This window comes from Leptosomus discolor, chromosome 1 (genome assembly GCF_034619465.1).
Source record: "Leptosomus discolor isolate bLepDis1 chromosome 1, bLepDis1.hap2, whole genome shotgun sequence".
NCBI classification, from domain to species: Eukaryota; Metazoa; Chordata; class Aves; order Leptosomiformes; family Leptosomidae; genus Leptosomus; species Leptosomus discolor.
This window is the reverse complement of record NC_141391.1, coordinates 181371886-181390019: the sequence shown is the minus strand read 5'-3', so window position 1 is coordinate 181390019 and position 18134 is coordinate 181371886. Positions and strand designations below refer to the sequence as shown.

The following is an 18134-nucleotide window of genomic DNA, read 5'->3' as shown; positions in this document are numbered from 1 at the left end:
GAAAAGCCCCACTTACACCACCAGCTGGTGTTTTGCCACCTGAAGGCCCCATGCCCCAGGCTCCCCCCAGTCCCCCAGTAGGTCAGAGAAGTGCCAGGGATCCCATGGGAGGCATGAGCCTGAGGGCTGGGGGACCATCACTTTGGAGCCCATCAGCCATAGCTGTTACACATCCATGCTAAGAAAGCTCCTTCTTCAGCAGACCTAAGCTGTTTTACTGCCATCCCAGAGAAGAATATCAGGCAAGCGGCCAAACCACCCTGTTCAGGCTGTTTCTCACTATCACCCCGGGTGTAACAGGGGGCTGGCCTGGCCCTGGCCCCGAGCCGTGTTTCTCTCTGCATCGGACCCATGCATGGTGATGGGGGGGTTGGTCTCCTGTTGGATCAGGCTTGCTGGGCAGCATCTACAGTTCCACTGCACGGACAATGTAAAAATGGCTCCTTAGAGAGCTTTCTCCCTCTCTCTGGCTCAAGCAAGTCTTTTTATTTGGCCTACGGGTCACAGAATCATAGAATCATTCAGGTTGGAAAAGACCTTTGAGATCACCAAGTCCAACCAACCATTGACTAAGACCAGCAAGGTCAGGTTAATAAACTAAACATTTCCCTTTGTAACTCAAAACCTCTCACTCATTAATTTGGGCATGAATTTCATGCCCAAATTATGTGTTATTTATGTACTTTATTTTTTATCTCCCAGATACTAAGGTTCCTAGAACTGCAGTATAGCAAGAGCCAGTAATAATTCGCTTGCTGTTTCTCTTCAGGACAGACAGAACCCATTTTCCTTGCTTCCTAGCCACAGCACGTTACAAGCTGCATGGCCCTTGACTGTCACAAGAGGCAGCACCCAAGCCTTCTACAGTTTGAAGAAAACACAACATGAGAGCATCACCCTTGAACAGGAAACATTGTCAGGGCTGGACTATTACCTGCTTGGACAGAGGCTCTGAGAAGAACATCCTCGTACTAGAGGCACCAGGGCACACCAGCTTGGCATGGCCGGCTCACAGTGCGGGAGGAGAAAGGAGGACGTGGTGGATGGAAAATACAGGGAGAGAAAGACCTGGCCTTCGGTGCTATCCCCTACTTTGCAAGGGCACAAGAAGTTGCTCTTCTGAAACACTTTTAAGAGCTGTGGGGCTAAAAGCAGAGACAGGGAAACAAACCCCACTGTACCACTGTTTTAGGAGGGTGCTCTAGAAAGCCATTGTCCCAATCCAGCGCTGATGAGACTGCAGCAGGCCACAGAAAGCAGTACTCGAAAAACTAAAGCAGCATCTTTATTTTATACATAACCGTCAGTATAAAAAGTTTATTACATAAGAGCTGTTTTGTTTACAATATATTATATTGCTTCAAGCCGATGCAGAAAGTTCATACGTTATAGCTCTACTTTGTTTACAATATATCACGTTGGTTAAATGGCACCACTGCAGTGTATTCTTAATACACAGTACTTTGCAAAACTGTAAGGCCAAAAATAACACTGAATTGAGTTATTCATTTTTTAAATTAGGCAACTTATTTATTTTATTTCATTTTCTGGGGGAAAAATCTAAATACACAATAGCAAAAACATAAAACGCACCTTTCTTTTGTTTTAGGCAAATAAAATCTGTAGTCATTGACATGATTCAGGTTAGCATCTATGAGGTTTTCTGCTTGAATACTGTTACTTAATTTTTGGAAAATGTTTGCAGCTATATAATCAAAAAAGGAAGTTCAAACATAACTGAAATATAGTACAAAACACCATCCAAAGCACTGAAAGAAGAAGCCTATATAATCATGCTATAGGAGTATTTATAAAACTTAAAAGGAATAGTAAATATCAGCTCAGTGGTTTATAATGAAGCTAATAAAATTCCAGCCAGTAATCTTAACTGTAATGAACAGCATTTTAACATTCAATCCATGAGAGGTTAATGAAGGCTATGAACTTTGTGTAACACGAACCATTTCAGATGTTGGAGTTACCAGATATAATTGGATTCGGGTGGAACATGCCTCTCCTCGGCCCTTTTCGGCGAAGGCGTGTGCTGCCTGTGCTTGCTGCCTGCTGGCCTCAGGGCACTCAGACCGCTGGCTCCGTACCCTGGAAAATTATCCAGTTCAAGAGAAAAGAAACCACAGAAGGGGGCTTGCAATCCACGGCTAATATTTCAAGTGGAAACAGTCTCCCCCGTTTGAACAAAGGATTTTGCTATGCCTTACGCCAGTGCTCGCCCCTCTCTGTGCCCCCTGGGATGGACGAGGTGCTGCCAGATGGAAAGATGCTCTCTCTCACCAGGGAGCCCAGGGGACCGTCAGCACGCCCAGGCTGTCACTCAGCCCTGGGTCCACGCGCGCGCAGCCCATGCCGGGTGGGTAAGAGTCATGCCGATCTGCCAGCGCCAGGCTCTAAAAAGGGGTGTAAGCATCACCCTGGGGAGAATCTGCACCAGCTACCTGAGCTTGGCTTTGCTTTATGGCTGAATGCAAAGAGAAAGAACAGCAGCGACAATAAACACCTAGGGGGGAAAAAAAGCAGTCTGAAACAGGCTTAGCAGAGCTGCTTTGTGGTGGAAAATGAAAATGGACAATAAAAATGGAATTCAAAGTATTATGGTGTAATTATTTATAGTTTCATTCACCCATCTCATTACTTAAAGCTCATAGAAATGGCTTTGAAAAACTGAGTCCCTCATTCAGTTTTTTAAACCACTTCCTTTTAAGAAAACAGCTTTACCGAGGAGCCATCATTTGACGGAGTATAAAGCAATTCTCTCAAATTAACAATAAACCTCCTCTGAAGCTCAGGAGATGTCTGGTTTTAGTTGAAAAGAGTGAATTACAGTGCATGCACTTGTTTGAGCAATTTAAGCCCTACATGGGCACTTAAAATGGGGGTGAATTTTGCCCAAATGCCCTATTCTCAGTTTCTTTGCTGAACACAAAGAGAGTTTTGCAGTGCTAAATCCATCAGGACTGTACCCAAACTCGAAATAACGAAGGCTGGAAAACCTTCATATTGAACTTACGAATTGAAGTTCATATTGTTTCATTTCCATGTACCTTTTCTTTAACCGTAACTCATATTAATGGTATTTCTCCTTCAGAAAATGGCATGAATACCTAAACACAGGTCCACTAACAGCAGAGAAGTGGACTCCTCAAACCTAATTTTCACAGCAAAATTCCTTTTAGTTAGATAATACTAATTTTTTAATAAAACAACTATATTTATTCTGACACATTTCAATATGATACAAATCACAGGCATCAACAGCATTTAATAAAAATGAACCTTCAGTTGATGCTGCAATGTAAGGTTCACATTTCTTATGGCTAATTGGTGGGTTTTACAGCTGCAAAATTTTTCAACTTTTTCATTACTGACACATAAAACACTAAATATGGATAGTTAGCTAACAGTGGTGAACATTAACACCTCATGGGAAGATGTATAGAATGTCTCTTGAAGATCTGCTGTTACAGCACCGTTGCACATGAAATACAAAATTAAATCTGAAGTTCTTACTGGATATTTCCAATTGTACTTCAAATAATTTTATAGTGCTATTTTAAACCCAGAGAAATGATCAGTTACTTCAGTAACTGTCAGATGGACCAATGAGCACAACAAAAATTCATTTTGAGGACTTCAACTTTGCTTTGGGACAATGTATTTTGTAGTCTGTGAAGCACGGGTGGGAAGAGGAGGAGAAAACTCCCAAGTCGGTAAGCATAGATTTGCATAACTCTTCAAGTTTTCCCCAAAGTTTCTAAAGGACATTTCATTTTATCTAAGTTTTAATCAGCTTTAAAATCTGAGAGTTTTATTTCTAAAAATGCCTACACAACATTTTAAAACTAGTTGACATCACTGAGGAGTACTGAAGGACTTTAGATCCCTTCCACACTATGGTGGAAGACATGCAAGGTCATTTAGAAAACTGGTTAATACCAGATTCTGGAATTTCTAATACAAGGGTGATCTTGCTAAAACACTTTCAAATGATTCTGAGGGTTTTTTTAAGTAGCTAAAATTATGGAGCATTGAAAATCTTCATTTAATTGTTTGGGTTAAAGATTAGAAAACATGGAGTGCGGTATCATTAATGATGCTGGAAAGGCTCTTGAAGCAGTCATTTCTGTATAGCATCGGATGTGTAAGACCCCCCCAACACGGACTCTTGCGGTTTGTTTCTCACTTACTTTTATTGCAGTGTCTCCCGTGCCAGCCTTCTTTGCACTGGCATTTGTTGGGCTCAGCACAGGTGCCGTACAGGCCACAGCCGGGTTCGCAGACAGCTGTAAGAAAGCGAGAACATACGCCTGACCTCTTGACATTTCATCCAGAGACAGAGTTGCATATTTCTTTTCCCTGCTGTTCCTCATGATGGGTTGGTCCTGGCATGGGCTGGGGCGCTCACAGTAATTCTGTGCCTTTGTGCTGAATGTGTGCAGAGCCCTGAAAATGGTCCCCCCCCACCTTCACCTGCAAGGTCTGGCTCAGTCTCTGGCAGAGAGAAGCAGATTGAACAGCAGAGCTGAGTGTCCACCAGAACCAGCAGGAGAAGGAGGGTAGCCCCCAGCACCCCCCTTAGAAAGTGCTCCCGTTGGATTTTAACATTGCAATGTATTGACATATTATTAAGCACTTCTCTGTTACTAAACTGCTATTACTGAGCTGACACATCCCTGGTTTATAGCAGCTCAGAGTACAGAAGAGACTGTGCGGAGGCTTTTGTAAGAAAATGCTTCTGGTTTCGTAATTCCCTTAAGTCTGGTGTACGCTATATGTCCAGAAAGTAAATTAACCTGAAATACTTTGACAACAAACAATTAGTGCTGACATCATGTAAAAAGATACTGTTCAGTGAGCTTGATGCTCCTACAACAAGGACTGAGGGAGTGGCTTTGGTACTCACGCTTTGAACACAGGTCTCCCTGGTAGCCTTTGGAGCACTTGCATTTATTCTTACCAGTACATTTGCCTCCATTTCGACAGGGCTGATGGCATTTACCTAAACATTGAAAACATGAAAACAATGGTCTTAGTCTCCTGCACCTAGTGGAGACAAGAGTCTGAGATGCCTGCCTTGTACCCAAAAAACTCACTGGATGCTGGTGTAAGAGTGTGTATTACAGATTCATCAGGAAGACTCTGCTGCAAGTCTGTGCTTCCAATTGATATGCATTCTTCTGCTTTGAAAATATGACAATAATTTGGTGCTGCCAAAGCCCATGTGTCCATGCATTTTTTGCCTGGATTTGTGCCACTCGAACTCCACAGAGTGCCCTGTGCAACCGGTCAGTATTGCCTCCTGCTCTCCTCACCCTGCGTGGGGGAGGCAACACTGTCCAGACTTTGTGTTTGCAAAGAGTGGGATCCATATCCAGGGGGCACGAGCAGAAGAAAATCTGGTGGTGTCTGAGAGAGATTTTAAGCAATAGGATGCTTACGAACTGACAGGTACGGCCGCCACTGGCAGACAATAAATAGATTGGTTGGGCCTGTCAGCTTGCAACAAGAGGCTGTGGAGCACCAAGATGCTGTGGGTGGTGCAATGATGGCTGTTCCACACCACAGCTCAGAAACTAAAGGCGTATTAAAAAAGCATGCCCTTCTTTCCTGTTTGCAAAGAACAGAGCATCTTTGGTAACAATAATTAGAACTGGCAGACATTTTTCAAGGCCTTTGGTCCGGAAATTACTTTCCCTCACATTCACACTTTCCCAAAGGAAGAGGCTGGGTCTGCTGGCGCTGCTGTAGGAAGGTTTGTTTGGCTCTGACTCGCCTGGGATGGAGGAGGTCCACGTTGGCGGAGGAGATCCCCACTCAAGTTCCTGCTGGACCTGACTCACACCAAGGGCCTTCCTCAAACTTAACGTCAAGTCTCCCATCACCAGACTGTCAATCCCTTTTAAAAATTTGTCTGCATTACGGAACTAATTAAATCTTCACTCATCTCTACGGAGGGTGAGCACCATGCCCACAAGCTAGGTCACCCCCAGGCTGAGGGAGGCTCACTGCCATGTCCCTGGGCACTCCTGGGTCACCAGGAACTACACCCTCAGTCCCTTGCCTCCTTGGTGGCCATATGCACCAGAGACACTATTCTCACCATTGTCCAAAACCATTTTTCATCTTTTCTAATCCCAAACAATTTCTAGATTCTTCAGAAAAGAGGGGGAAAAAAGCCCTTCCTAGATTTAGTACTAACATTTACCTGAATCTGTGAGCAAACAAAACCTGGAACCTAAGGCAGCAAACTGCTTCCTTTCCTTTTTTTTTTTTTTTTTAAAAAAAAAAAAAAAAAGAATGAGACCTGCACATGATAATTTAAGAATCAAAACTGACAACCTCAGCACAACTGATCGCAGACTGCCCTCTTGAGAGCTCAATACCCCAGGCAGTGCCTGCTCAGCTCTCAATCCTGGCAGACTTCTGTGATGCAGGTGTGTACCATCAATATAAAAGAAACAATTGTTCCTATGGGGCATAATTATTTTAATAGCCCTGAAACAAGCTTCATAATCAGCCGACAGAATAAACTGTGCTAAGGAGAGTTTCTGCAAAAGCACAATTTCCCTGCAGGAGCCTCTGGAGAGGGAACCTTTAAGTATTCTAATTTGCAAGCACTTGGACCACAAGTAACTAATGACTGAAAGGAAATGCTAAGGAAATCCATTCATTTTCCTAGTTCTTGAAGTAACTCTGGAGAATATGGGTCAAGAAGGGTGATACTGACTTCCACAAATTTGCATTAGGCAAGCATTTGGCTCAGCACAGCTCAATTAACTTTGGACTAAGATATTTTCACAGAATGAAGGAAAGAGTAGTAATTCTTTCTGTCATTGACTGAGAAATGGAAAAAGCAACAAAACAGTTGGTGACAAATGGGGGAGGAATCCAAAACAAAATAAAACTCTCTGGACTCAAACTGAAACACCAATTAGAGACAATATATAACTACAGCTAGAAAAAATCTGGAAGACTGTGAATGCTTGTTAGTATTGTAGACTGGGTCCAGTACATTTCTCAGGAGTCTTACAGACTGATTCAACTATTAGACAAGCACTCAAAATCTTTAAACAATATTAAAAAAAAAAAAAAAGAACTTTGCAGTTTTCAGAAGATGGCTTTCTGCCTGTTGAAAGGTTTTCTCCCCTTGTTATTTCAAGACCCCCATGATTGAATGTAGCTGGCCCTGGATCTAAGAAAACAGACTGAGTTGTGTTTCTCCTCTGGTTTCTAAGCCTTGTCTAGATTCCTTGCAGTCTTTCATCATTGTCCTGGCACTGGTACAGTGCCCAGAGGTGGTAGCAGCCATCAATCATGGTCTAACAATTGCCATCTCAGCTTTACAAAAGCCAAGGCAAGTGCATAGCCTTCCTAGCTCTCATTGACATGATTCCAGTTTAGCTCTTAGCATACTATGATCCTGAATTTTTTTTTTCTTTCTTTTGTACAGGAACTAGTTTACTGCCTGTATTTTAATTAATTTAATTTGAGTTGCACAGGTAAGCCTTTGCAAGACTCCAAAGTCAGCTGCACCTGTCCCAAGCAGCCGTAGACAACAATGAGCTTGAGCCCTTTGGACAGATCAATTAAATGGATTATCCTTAATTACACATGCTGTAATATCAGTTCTAACAAGTCTCCTCAAAAAAACATCACTGACATTAAATATATGCTTTTCAAACTTTGAACCAAACCTTATTCACCATCTGAGAAGTATCAACAAAGTTGACTTGAATTGAATAAAGAAATGGCGTTCTGTCAGAGTGTCCAATTTGGACTTGATATAAGCAAAGGTAAATTCAGTGGAAACCCACACTGTTGTTCTTGCTGACATCTGATCTGAATTTATATCAAACAGCAATCTTTACTAACTTAATAGCAATAAAGCTTTGCTGCTTCTGTTTGGCTCAAGTTTTGATGAGGTAAAAAGGAGCTGCAAAATGCCTTGCAATGCACAGAGATACAGTGAAACATTTACATACATCTACTGTTTACCTACATATAAATACTGAGCAAAATATAGGTCTTATGGTATCTATGTTCTTTGCACAGTAATGCATTTATTGTCCTGTACTGGCTGCCAGCATGTTAGAGTTTATTTCCATGTATCTCCAAAGTATTTGATGATATAAATTTTGTAACTGTGAGAAGAGCCTGTCTCTACTGATGCATATTAAGAAATCAGCTTTTACATATGCCAGGCCAAATGCTGCTCTCTGCGCTTCTGTGAAGGTGCTGGGGAACATCAGTGAGGTTATTTACAGCAGGGGAAGCTCCTTGCACAGCACCCTGTTAGAAGCTTCAAGCCCAGAAAGAATACCCGGGGTGTACATTCTCAAAACTGAAATGCTCATATGCTGTTCAAGTGTGGGGAACTACAGAATTAATCCAATTTAACAGAGCTGTGAGAAAACCCTTCTTTTACTGAGATCAAATACTTGACAGCTGACCTCCTAGGCCTGTCCCAACCTAGCTGTATCTCCACCCCCAGCTTTACACCGCACACTTAGATCAGCCATGAGCTAAAATATTTTTAATTGCTTTGATGCTAAACTTCTGAAAATAGCAAGTCTTTTGATGTTTGTGACACAGATTTTCAAGTTGCCATGTGAATGCAACTTAATATGTTACATGAAAGCTCTCAGCTCTTACGGTTCAGTCCTCCTTTTGCCCCAAACCCTTTCATTCCCAACTTACAGCAGCTCTTTCAGAGATGTGGGCTCAAACCTAATCTGCTGTTCCTAAGTGCGAATTGCGGTAACATTTGCAAAGAGCTGCTCCACATAGGCTTGGCAGAGCAGCGCATCTGTCTGCCACAGAGTTCTTACCAAGCCCAATTACTAGTAAAAACAAAAAAAGGTAGTGGATGTGATGGTGTAGCGATGAGTCAAACATATCAGTAAGAAGAAATGCATTTGGAGGCATGTGGCATCTGACTCTCTGAGGGCCCCAAGCTGTGAGACCCTCGCTGTGGGACCAGCAGAGGCAGGTTGCACGTCATCATTCAGACACTGACACTAGAAGAAGCTGATGTAAGTGAAAGTAAGGACATAGAGATGTTACTCACTAATTTCACACTGGTCTCCTTCATAGCCCGAAGGACAAATGCATTTTCCCAGATAGAAACACGTTCCTCCATTGAAACAGGTTGTTGTACAGTTTGCTGAAACAAAATACAAATGAACTAAATCACCAATATGAACTCAGCCTGTCTTGGCCTTAATCTTTTCTGCTGCTCATCATAAATAAAGATTGAATAGGTTTAAAAAAGTTGCATTAACACCTTTTCATCTGGTTTACAAAGGAAGACTGAAATGCGTTTTTTCCTACATAATGCTTTAAAAGGGCACATAAGTCAATATAGAAAGAGACAAGTGAACTATACAGCAACAAGGCAACAAGATCCCAAGGACAGACTGTGTTACATCTTTATCAATCTTCACATGTAAAGCTTGTTGTTAAAGGATCAAGGCACTATTGCTGTTAAAACTGCCAGTGTCTGGTAAAAGCACAACCTGGGACTGGAAGTTGCTTCTGTGAGAGGATACTTCACCATGGTTTCTAATTAATGCCTTGACTAGAAAGAAACCTTTACAAGTTTTTGCTGTGTGGTGACATAGATGCACATGTGTCTCTCACCTGCCAAATTACTTACATTGGGTCAGATGTGACTTTTCACCAAACAGCTGGGATTCACACGAATCCTTCAAGACATCAAGCATTGCATTGCAGTCCACTTTTGAAACATTATTTAGATGCGGTAAAAGTCTCATCAAGGACAAGATACAAGTCAGAAGGACGCTGACAGCAACAGTTTGCGCAAGCGTACCTAAAGGCCTAGGAAGGTTCCCATTATTTTGCTGGAAAGTCCGCTAGAACATTTTGCATTTAGTCTTTACTTCATATAGTTCTGCAACAATAAATGCAATGTGATGTTCTGTAATCTGCTCTGCCATGAGCAGGTCAGTTACATTTCTGCAGGAAACGACTTGTTTTTTTCTATGCGGTAGCTTGGACTGTTCCGAATTACTGTTCTGAACAACTGATTTATTCCTTTTTATCTCTCCAGAGCCACAATGCAGCAACAAAAAATGAATAGCCTGCTTATATTTTCATGTGTCCAGATGCAGCAAATTAATGTACTAAATAATTAGTAAAACTAATTTTACTCCAGGAAACTAGAATTCAGAGATCATTTTTCTTCCTAGGCCAGAAATGTAAGTGAATTTTGTGGTAGGTCCCACAGCTTTCAGTGGATCAACTAAAGCCATTATCTAAATTGCCCTTCACAGAGCTGGCGTACATGGATGCCTGCACATCCAGCTGCGAAAGCACTGCAAATCCCTGCATTCTTCCAGCAGCTGCCAGGTTGTGCTAGGGCAGCTGCTGGAAGAATCGCAAACTTTTAAAACTTACTTACTTCATCACTTGCCTGACTTTCCAAAACCCACTCCTAGCAGGAAACTAACACAGGTTAATGAAGAGAGGCTGCTGGATACGGAGCCTGCGTGGTTTTAGCCAGCAGTTACCTTTGTCACAGTTGATGCCGTAGAACCCTGGGGGGCAGATGCAGAGGCCGGGTGTAATGCAGAGCCCACCGTTCATGCAGCGAGGAGCACACAGTGCTGAAGAGCAGGAAGAACAGAAAAAACATCTCTGGTGTGATATCAACTGGATATTTAAATACACAGTATATGGATTCCTTAAGCTACTTTTCCTTCTGCTGAATGCCACCTTTGCAAAGCATCTTTGTTAGTGGGTTAAACCAATTATACCTCTTGTTTGTATCTGGCAATTTGTATGCAGTGTTACAAAAAAGTGAAAACTAAATTAAGTTAAAATCTGGTTCCATATGCAAGCAGAAATTGCCTCTTGTACAGTTTAATTCCAAACAGGGGAAAGCAAAGTGCTCACCTACACCCTCTGGATATCTGAAGTCCCCCCAGACCAGTCCTGTCCATAACTGGACCATGGTGCTGCAGCTGGTGCCTCAGCTCTGCAGACAGGACTGTGCTCAGAGGTGTCAGTAATTCAGTAGGGTTCCCAGGCAGCCTTTACAATAAACCCTCCCTTCTCCCTCTGCATACCTGAACATATGCCTGGCTACCTGATTTAGGTTAGGGAAACCTGCTGCACGGCCTGGTTTGGTAGCCAAACTGTCCTGCATGCTCCCTGTGAACCTTCTCCAGGGCCCCTGTGCTCTCCCAAGACTTCTCTGCAGTTGCGGCCACCTCCCAAGGCTCTTCTGGGAAGGCATGTCAGAAGGCAATGCTTCATTTCGTGGTTGCCCACAATTGGTACGTGCAGCGAGGCTGGGTCCATACCAGTGGGGTAAACAGCACCCAGGCATGAGGGCACAGGATCATCCATCTTGTGAAATTGTTGGTGCCGTTCCTGGCACAGCTTTGTCCCCAGCTGACCGGCAAACCCCCCTGGGCATGGCCCTGGGGTGCGCAGTGGCCATTGACTCCTCCCAGCAGGGAGATTGGAAGGGGTTTTTTGGAGAGTAAGAGTTTATTAAACATATGAAGGTAAACTGTGCCATGCCAGCAACAGTCCCTGATCCTTTGTACTTAATATTTTGGATGTAACCAGAGCGTCTGGAAGTGAAGGATGGCATGGGGGTCGCTTGCTCCATCTCAAGTCACCCCAGGGAGGGTCTGCCACTGGGGAAGGAGGAAGGAAGAGACAGGAAGAACAGCTCCTCACCAAGTCACACCAATTTCCTGGTGCTGCACTCCTGGAAATGTCGTTTGGGGCTATTAGTCACTACTGGAAAGGACAAGGAGACTCTTTCCTTCATCTTCCCATCTTCAATGTCAGCCTGCCTCCAAATTAGATCTTATCTCCAAATTAGATCTTATCTCCAAATAAACAAATGCAGGACAACTAAAGTCCTGTGCTTTACTTCCCAGCTAGTCCTCATTAGCAGAAGAATTTTATTTAATCTTTTTGCCAGATGGATTCCCTGTGATTAAGGATCACTTAACTATTGTGTCAGTTATTGTTAAAAGCAATCCCTGAGAGAGAAAACATGTTTTTTGTAAGCAATTAATGTTTCCATTAGTCCATGGAAGAGAATAGTAATTCTCTTACATGTGTGGACTCCAAATACATGAAATCTTCAGAATAGGCCATTGTTTTTAGGAGAGGCTACAGTACAGTAGCTACAGTTTTGTTGAGATTATGGTAAGGAAGACAGTTGAGAAGATTTTTTTTTTAAATTACCTTTCTCACAGTGAGGCCCATAGAATCCATCTGGACATTCACAGACATGTCTTTCGTTGCAAAACCCTCCGTTTCTGCATCCTCCTGGACACTCCGCTTCATAAAATATAATGACAAACTTAATTGCATATTACATACTTCAGCTGTCAGCCAGATCTCGGTAGGATCAATATATTCCTTTGACACAACAATAGAAATATTTGCTGATAGACAGGCAAATGCCGACAGAAATGGAAGTTCAGCTAAGACCCCCTCTAGAGAAATTAGGTTTTTTTGTTAGTCTGCAGAGGTTTCATCACAGGTTCAGACAAACGTGCAATCTGCTTGTCGACAGACTGTGCATTTCCATTGCTTTGCTGTTCTGTAAGTGCATGAGCAATGTGGATGCTTTGCTCAATCCAGCACTTTCTCCTCTGCATGGAAATGAGCAGGCAGCTCAGTGCAGGACTTGCATCTCCGGTTAGACCTGCCCTCAGTATGCAGGACCTGTTTCAATTTCTGCAGCCTTAAGTAGACTGCACTGCAACTTGCATTGCATTAATTACTACATCTGTTACTACTGAGGTGACAAAGTGATGAAATCTCTATTCAAATGAAAGTCAGCTTCCAGGCTAAATGAAAGAAGGCCAGAAAGGAAGATGAAAGCATTCCTGCACAATCCTATATCATCATCCAACTCTTATTCATATCTCAACTATTGATCAAACACTGGCAAAAGCATTTGGCAACACTGGCTGGATTATACAAGGATGAGAAATATCTCTGGGTAACACCACCATCCTCAAAACACCAGAGCCCATCGAACAAGAGGCAAACTAAATTGAACCCTATGGAACCCCATGAAAACATGACTGCTGAGTAGAAAAACAATTACTCAAAAATACCATCCCAGATGTCTCAGAGAAGGTGGCAGGCAGGAGAGGCTGCCTACTCAGACCAGAGTCTGCCTACTTAAAGAGTAGATATAAGGAAGAAGTTCTTCACCCTGAGGGTGGTGAGACACTGGAACAGGTTGCCTAAGGAAGTTGTTGATGCTCCATCCCTGGAAGTGTTCAAGACCAGGTGGGATGGAGCCTTGAGCAACCTTGGTCTAGTGGACGGTGTCCCTGCCATGGCAGTGGGTTTGGAACTAGATGATCTTTGAGGTCCCTTCCAACCCAAACCATTCTGTGATTCTATGATTCTATGATACTCCCATTAGAAAAAGTAACTAAGGGCAGCTTTAGCAGAGGACCTTCTCATCTTGATGCTATGCCACATGACACTTTGAGTGACAAGGTTCAAAAACGCTGAGGTAGACCGATACTTCTCAACCCAAACTCAAAGGTCATCTATTAGACAGCAACTGGTTGTAATGCTGGCATCACATCGTTGTTTTTTTCCTTTAGAGTAACAATGCTGTAAACATATGTGACTGACCACACCTGCCAACAGCATCCTTACCTCCTTTCTGTTGCCTCGTCAGGAAGTGCTGGCACCTACCATCCCCAGGCTGTACAGATGTACCATTGATTCACATCGATTCCCAACTGAATAATACCCGAGTTCAAACTGAAGCAGTTACAGCCTTTAAGGTGCACTTGTTTAAAGTGACAAGGAGTAGCAGGATGTCTACAAATTCAGGAGGTCAAGTTGCCTGAGACATTTTTGCAGCCCACAGAGATATTTTAAACTGTAACTCCTATTAATACAGAAGAAAACATAATCCTGGACTTAAAAAATTTGAATGATTCTCCCTTCTTCTAATATTTGAGTCAGGTGACATATCTGTTAGTTAGACTCATATACAAATAAACTTTTGGTTTTGAAATTTTATCTAATAGCTGATTAGAGCCACAGGAAACGATGGCTGTTCTAACTACGCACAGTACTCTGCTGCACTTACATAATAGCTTCCTATTCAGTGGGATGCAAAGGCTAACTCTGAGACTAACCAAAAGGAAAGAAAATCTGATGTACCGGTCAGGTGGCTGGATATTGTGTACAACTGCCAAACAAACAGGAAAGAAAGAGGAGGAAAGGTGTGATTTTAAAATGCTCTTCTACCCAAGGCCATCGATATACGAGGCAAAAGTGTTGTTTTAAAAGTAAAGCTGTTTGCGGCAGTAGCAATAGTGGTAAAGGCTTTTTGGTCTTACTGTGTTCCAACACTACTCTAGGACTCTTTGTGTAAATGCTTCTCTCTTTGTACCCGAATGCAGAGCTGACATTCATTACAGAAAATGCATGCTTAAACACATACCATTTCAAACAGAAAAATAGGAAAACATAATTTTTGTGTGGCCACCTCTTAGCCACACCATCCTCTCCTCTCCCACAAAATTGCTCCCTCACTCCCCTCACTTCCTCTGGCAGGCCCTTCTAGATGGCCAAGAATGACTGGAAACAGTGACCAGGGCCCTGGCAGGAGGAATCGGAGCTCCTTGCCACAAACGACATCTTTCAGAGAAGGGAAACTCACCCCTACTCTAACACCACCCAGTAAGGACTTTCCCATCCTTCCCAGCATCTGTCCCAAAACACTGTGGTGACCACCTTACCAGACAGGGCAGGAATGGGAGTTATCTCAGTATGTGCTGGAAGAGATGAGGTGAGAAAACTCCTCCTCTGCCCACCTCTAGAGTTTGGAAAATCATCCTCGTGTCTCAGCTGGCTCCGGGAACAAAGGACCAGGACAATAATCAGCCCCAGCTTTCCTGAGATGCCATATGATGTAATATCGCTAAATCGTTAAATATTACATATGTCAAAATAGTAACAACAACAACAACTAATAGCTCAGAAATGATAACTTGGATGAATGCTACTACTGAACTGAATTTGGAGCCCTCTCTGTTTAAGCCACATTATTCCATAATACAGACCTGTAACTCTGCTGTCCCTATTAGATTATCTCAACACTATTTCCTAAGTTTATTAAGTTCAGTATATTTGAACTGAACTGAAAATAAAAAGATAGCAAATGTTTTCTGTTGTATTTACACCAGACTCACAACGTCATACATGAGATCTGATTGATTTTGCTTCCATTAAGCTACCATTTTCCTTCCTGTGTCTCTGCTCACTTTTTCTCCCCCTCCTCCACTTTCCCTGGACTAATTGGCAGCAGCAAGGCTTCAAAGGAGACAAGCAGGTTTGCTATTTAGGTGAAGTGAGGTTTCAAAGAATAAACAGCTCCTGCTCCTGCTGCTCACTCTTTGAAGCCCACTACAGCCAATTATCTCAAAAACAGCAGAGAAGAAAGTGTGAGACTGGGAATGACGATTTAATAGAAGAATAATAAAAATTTCACTCTTTGCACATCATCACTGTCATGGGTTAGTTTGCTACAATTGCACATGACATGGGATCACTGCCTTATCTGAGACACCGATTTTTCAATTTCCACAGCCTCAGTTTAAAGCAATAATTATAGTTGTTTGTAGTGTATCAAATTAATACAGAAAGACTTATTACATAGTGTTTATGGTTCATAGATTTGTTGAATAAACAGGTTGCCTCCTTTCCAAGTAAACCCTGCAAGAACTTCGTGGTGCCCTTCTTCTACTAGCGCATCCTGTGTGTGTTTACTGCTTGATGACTGCAAGTATTGAGGACCAGCTTACACCACCTTACCGGTATCCAAAACAAACAGGTTAACATCTGAGCTTCAGAGAAGGTAAAGCCAACTTTGGTAGACATTTTCTGATTTAGGATTATTGCATTTGGTCTAGATGTGCAAGTTGAGATTTAAGGAACTGTTGAACTAAGGCACCAAACAGTATTAACTGAAGTCAGTGTCCCCACTACAGATCCTAGAAGTTCAGTTCTTCAAATTATGTGCCATTTCTAGAAATGTTAGCCTCAGCTTGTTTTCACATGACTAGCTCTCCTCCAAGCACCTCAAATAATTTGCTAACAGGTGCTTCTCATATGATGCATTTCTATGAACGTCTTTGACGTGATGAGCAGTGAACAGGAGGAGAAATGCCTCCAACCCAGTCTGCTAAGGGAGATGGAGTTGACAGTAAGAAAAGGGTTAGTAAGCATGTAGTAAATGAACAGCAAACCCACAGACAGAGCCAGAGCAGCCTGGCATTCTCCACTATTGCTGCACATTGTGTGACCATTTTATTTCCATCTTCTCTAGCCCTTATCCTGAATGAAACACAAGAAAGACAGGTGAGCTGGTCTAACAGTATTCTAGCATGTTCTCTTTAGTGTTACCTTGCTGGCAGGTTTTAAAGAAGATGGCGTTCTGAGGGGTCTGGAGAATAATATTGCCTTCTGAATTCATTATGATCACATTCACTTCAAATGCAGCAACCCCATCTTGTTTTCCAAGGCAAGGAAATCCAACCTGAACGACTTAAAGGAGAATAATAACAATAATATTTTTATTTACATGCATATATATCCATATACATATAAAAGCATACATCAAAATACTAAAAAATATAGATAATATTTATATTTAAGCTTTAGAGTAATGCCATTGATGAAAACCTGTAACACAGATACACAGATCACCTTATTCATAGGTGGCTCCAGAACTGGAAGTAGAGCAGCACAGGAGATGAGCCTGTGCTCATTTACTGACATAACCCAAACAGCCTACAGCACAGACAGCGATCTTAACACAAACATATTTTGCTTGCACACCAGGCAATTACTCATGTGGAGGTATCTAAGGATACAGCAAATCAAGCTAGAAGCCTACATTTCATTTTCTAAGCTGAGTTGATCACTTCTGAGTCTAAATTTTGCAGGTTCTCATACAACTTCTGCAAAACCATCTTACGCATTTTGGAAAAAAAAGTTACTTTAAATAACTGGTTTGGATATTGCAATTAATACTTAGATAAGATATTGATTTAATCAAAACTTACTCCATAAAGTGCTGGCAAGATGGTACACTTGATAAATAAGATCACGGGTGCAAATATTTAAAAAGAAGACATAGACACATCACTGACAGAACTTGTTAAATGTAGCAATATTTGGAGATTGCCTTTCCAGGGAAAGAGTTTAAGCAAATAATTAAGGCAAATCTGGAGTATTTTAATGAGGAAGCAAGCTCGATACCTCAGAGGTATGGAATGCTTCGCTGCGATTGTCACAAGTTATCTTAAATAATCTTCAGATGAAACCATTTTATCTCTTCTTCAAAATTGGTTCTTCCTAGCTGCTTTATAAGTTAGATCCGGCTAATAGAAATTGTTTATTCACTTCTTCGAAAGTTGGCCTGAGATTTCAGAACCAAATATTGAGCTAACAGCCCTACATTTGCTTTCTTTTACATTGCTTGCTGTAAAAATTTTTGCAAGTCATAACTGGGCCATTTTTGTTATTTGTTGCCTTGGTATACTACAGAACAATTTATTGCTGAAACACATCCTGCTTCTGGTAAATCCTACAGACTGAAAGGTCTGTTGAAGTTTTCATTATAAAGCAATTTCATTGTTGAAGCACTTTTACAGCAATCTTTTAAAAGACCATTACAAAAAGCATGTAACCGTGTGGTAAGAAGGAAACTCTTACAGTGGATTAAATACAGTTTAAATGCAGTGAACTTCTTATACTGTAGTAACCTTCTTATAGCACAAGTGCAAGAAATCAGTGCTTGTATTGGGATATATGTGACTTAGCTGAGCAAATTGCAATGGGGAGGAAGATACAGCAGAAGTTTAATGATGGCACTACAGCCATATCTAGACTTCATTGAATCAGTAGCAAACCCCTGAACTCCCCTGAGATTTGGCTGTGGGTTTAAATGCTTAGGACAAGGACCAGGAATGCATCTCTTAGGGCTAAAGCCCGAGGGGACAGATCAGCAACCCCTTATTCCAGCACTCCCCACCCTGGAATCATCCATATTTTTGGACTTCCCATATGTCCAAGCTCCTAGGCAC

At 42.0% G+C, this 18134-nt stretch overlaps 1 protein-coding gene across 1 annotated transcript in view; it reads right to left on the bottom strand.

The window, feature by feature from the left end:
• Positions 1 to 1978: 1978 nt before the first annotated feature.
• Positions 1979 to 18134, bottom strand: part of WIF1 (Wnt inhibitory factor 1) — a 44699-nt gene continuing 28543 nt past the window's right edge. Inside the window, exons 4-10 of the mRNA XM_086472165.1 lie at positions 16450 to 16590; positions 12244 to 12339; positions 10545 to 10640; positions 9083 to 9178; positions 4919 to 5014; positions 4203 to 4298; positions 1979 to 2100 (exon numbers count right to left, since the gene is read on the bottom strand). Of these exons, the coding sequence (XP_086328291.1) occupies positions 1979 to 2100; positions 4203 to 4298; positions 4919 to 5014; positions 9083 to 9178; positions 10545 to 10640; positions 12244 to 12339; positions 16450 to 16590 (743 nt within the window). The remainder of the gene's footprint in view (positions 2101 to 4202; positions 4299 to 4918; positions 5015 to 9082; positions 9179 to 10544; positions 10641 to 12243; positions 12340 to 16449; positions 16591 to 18134) is intronic.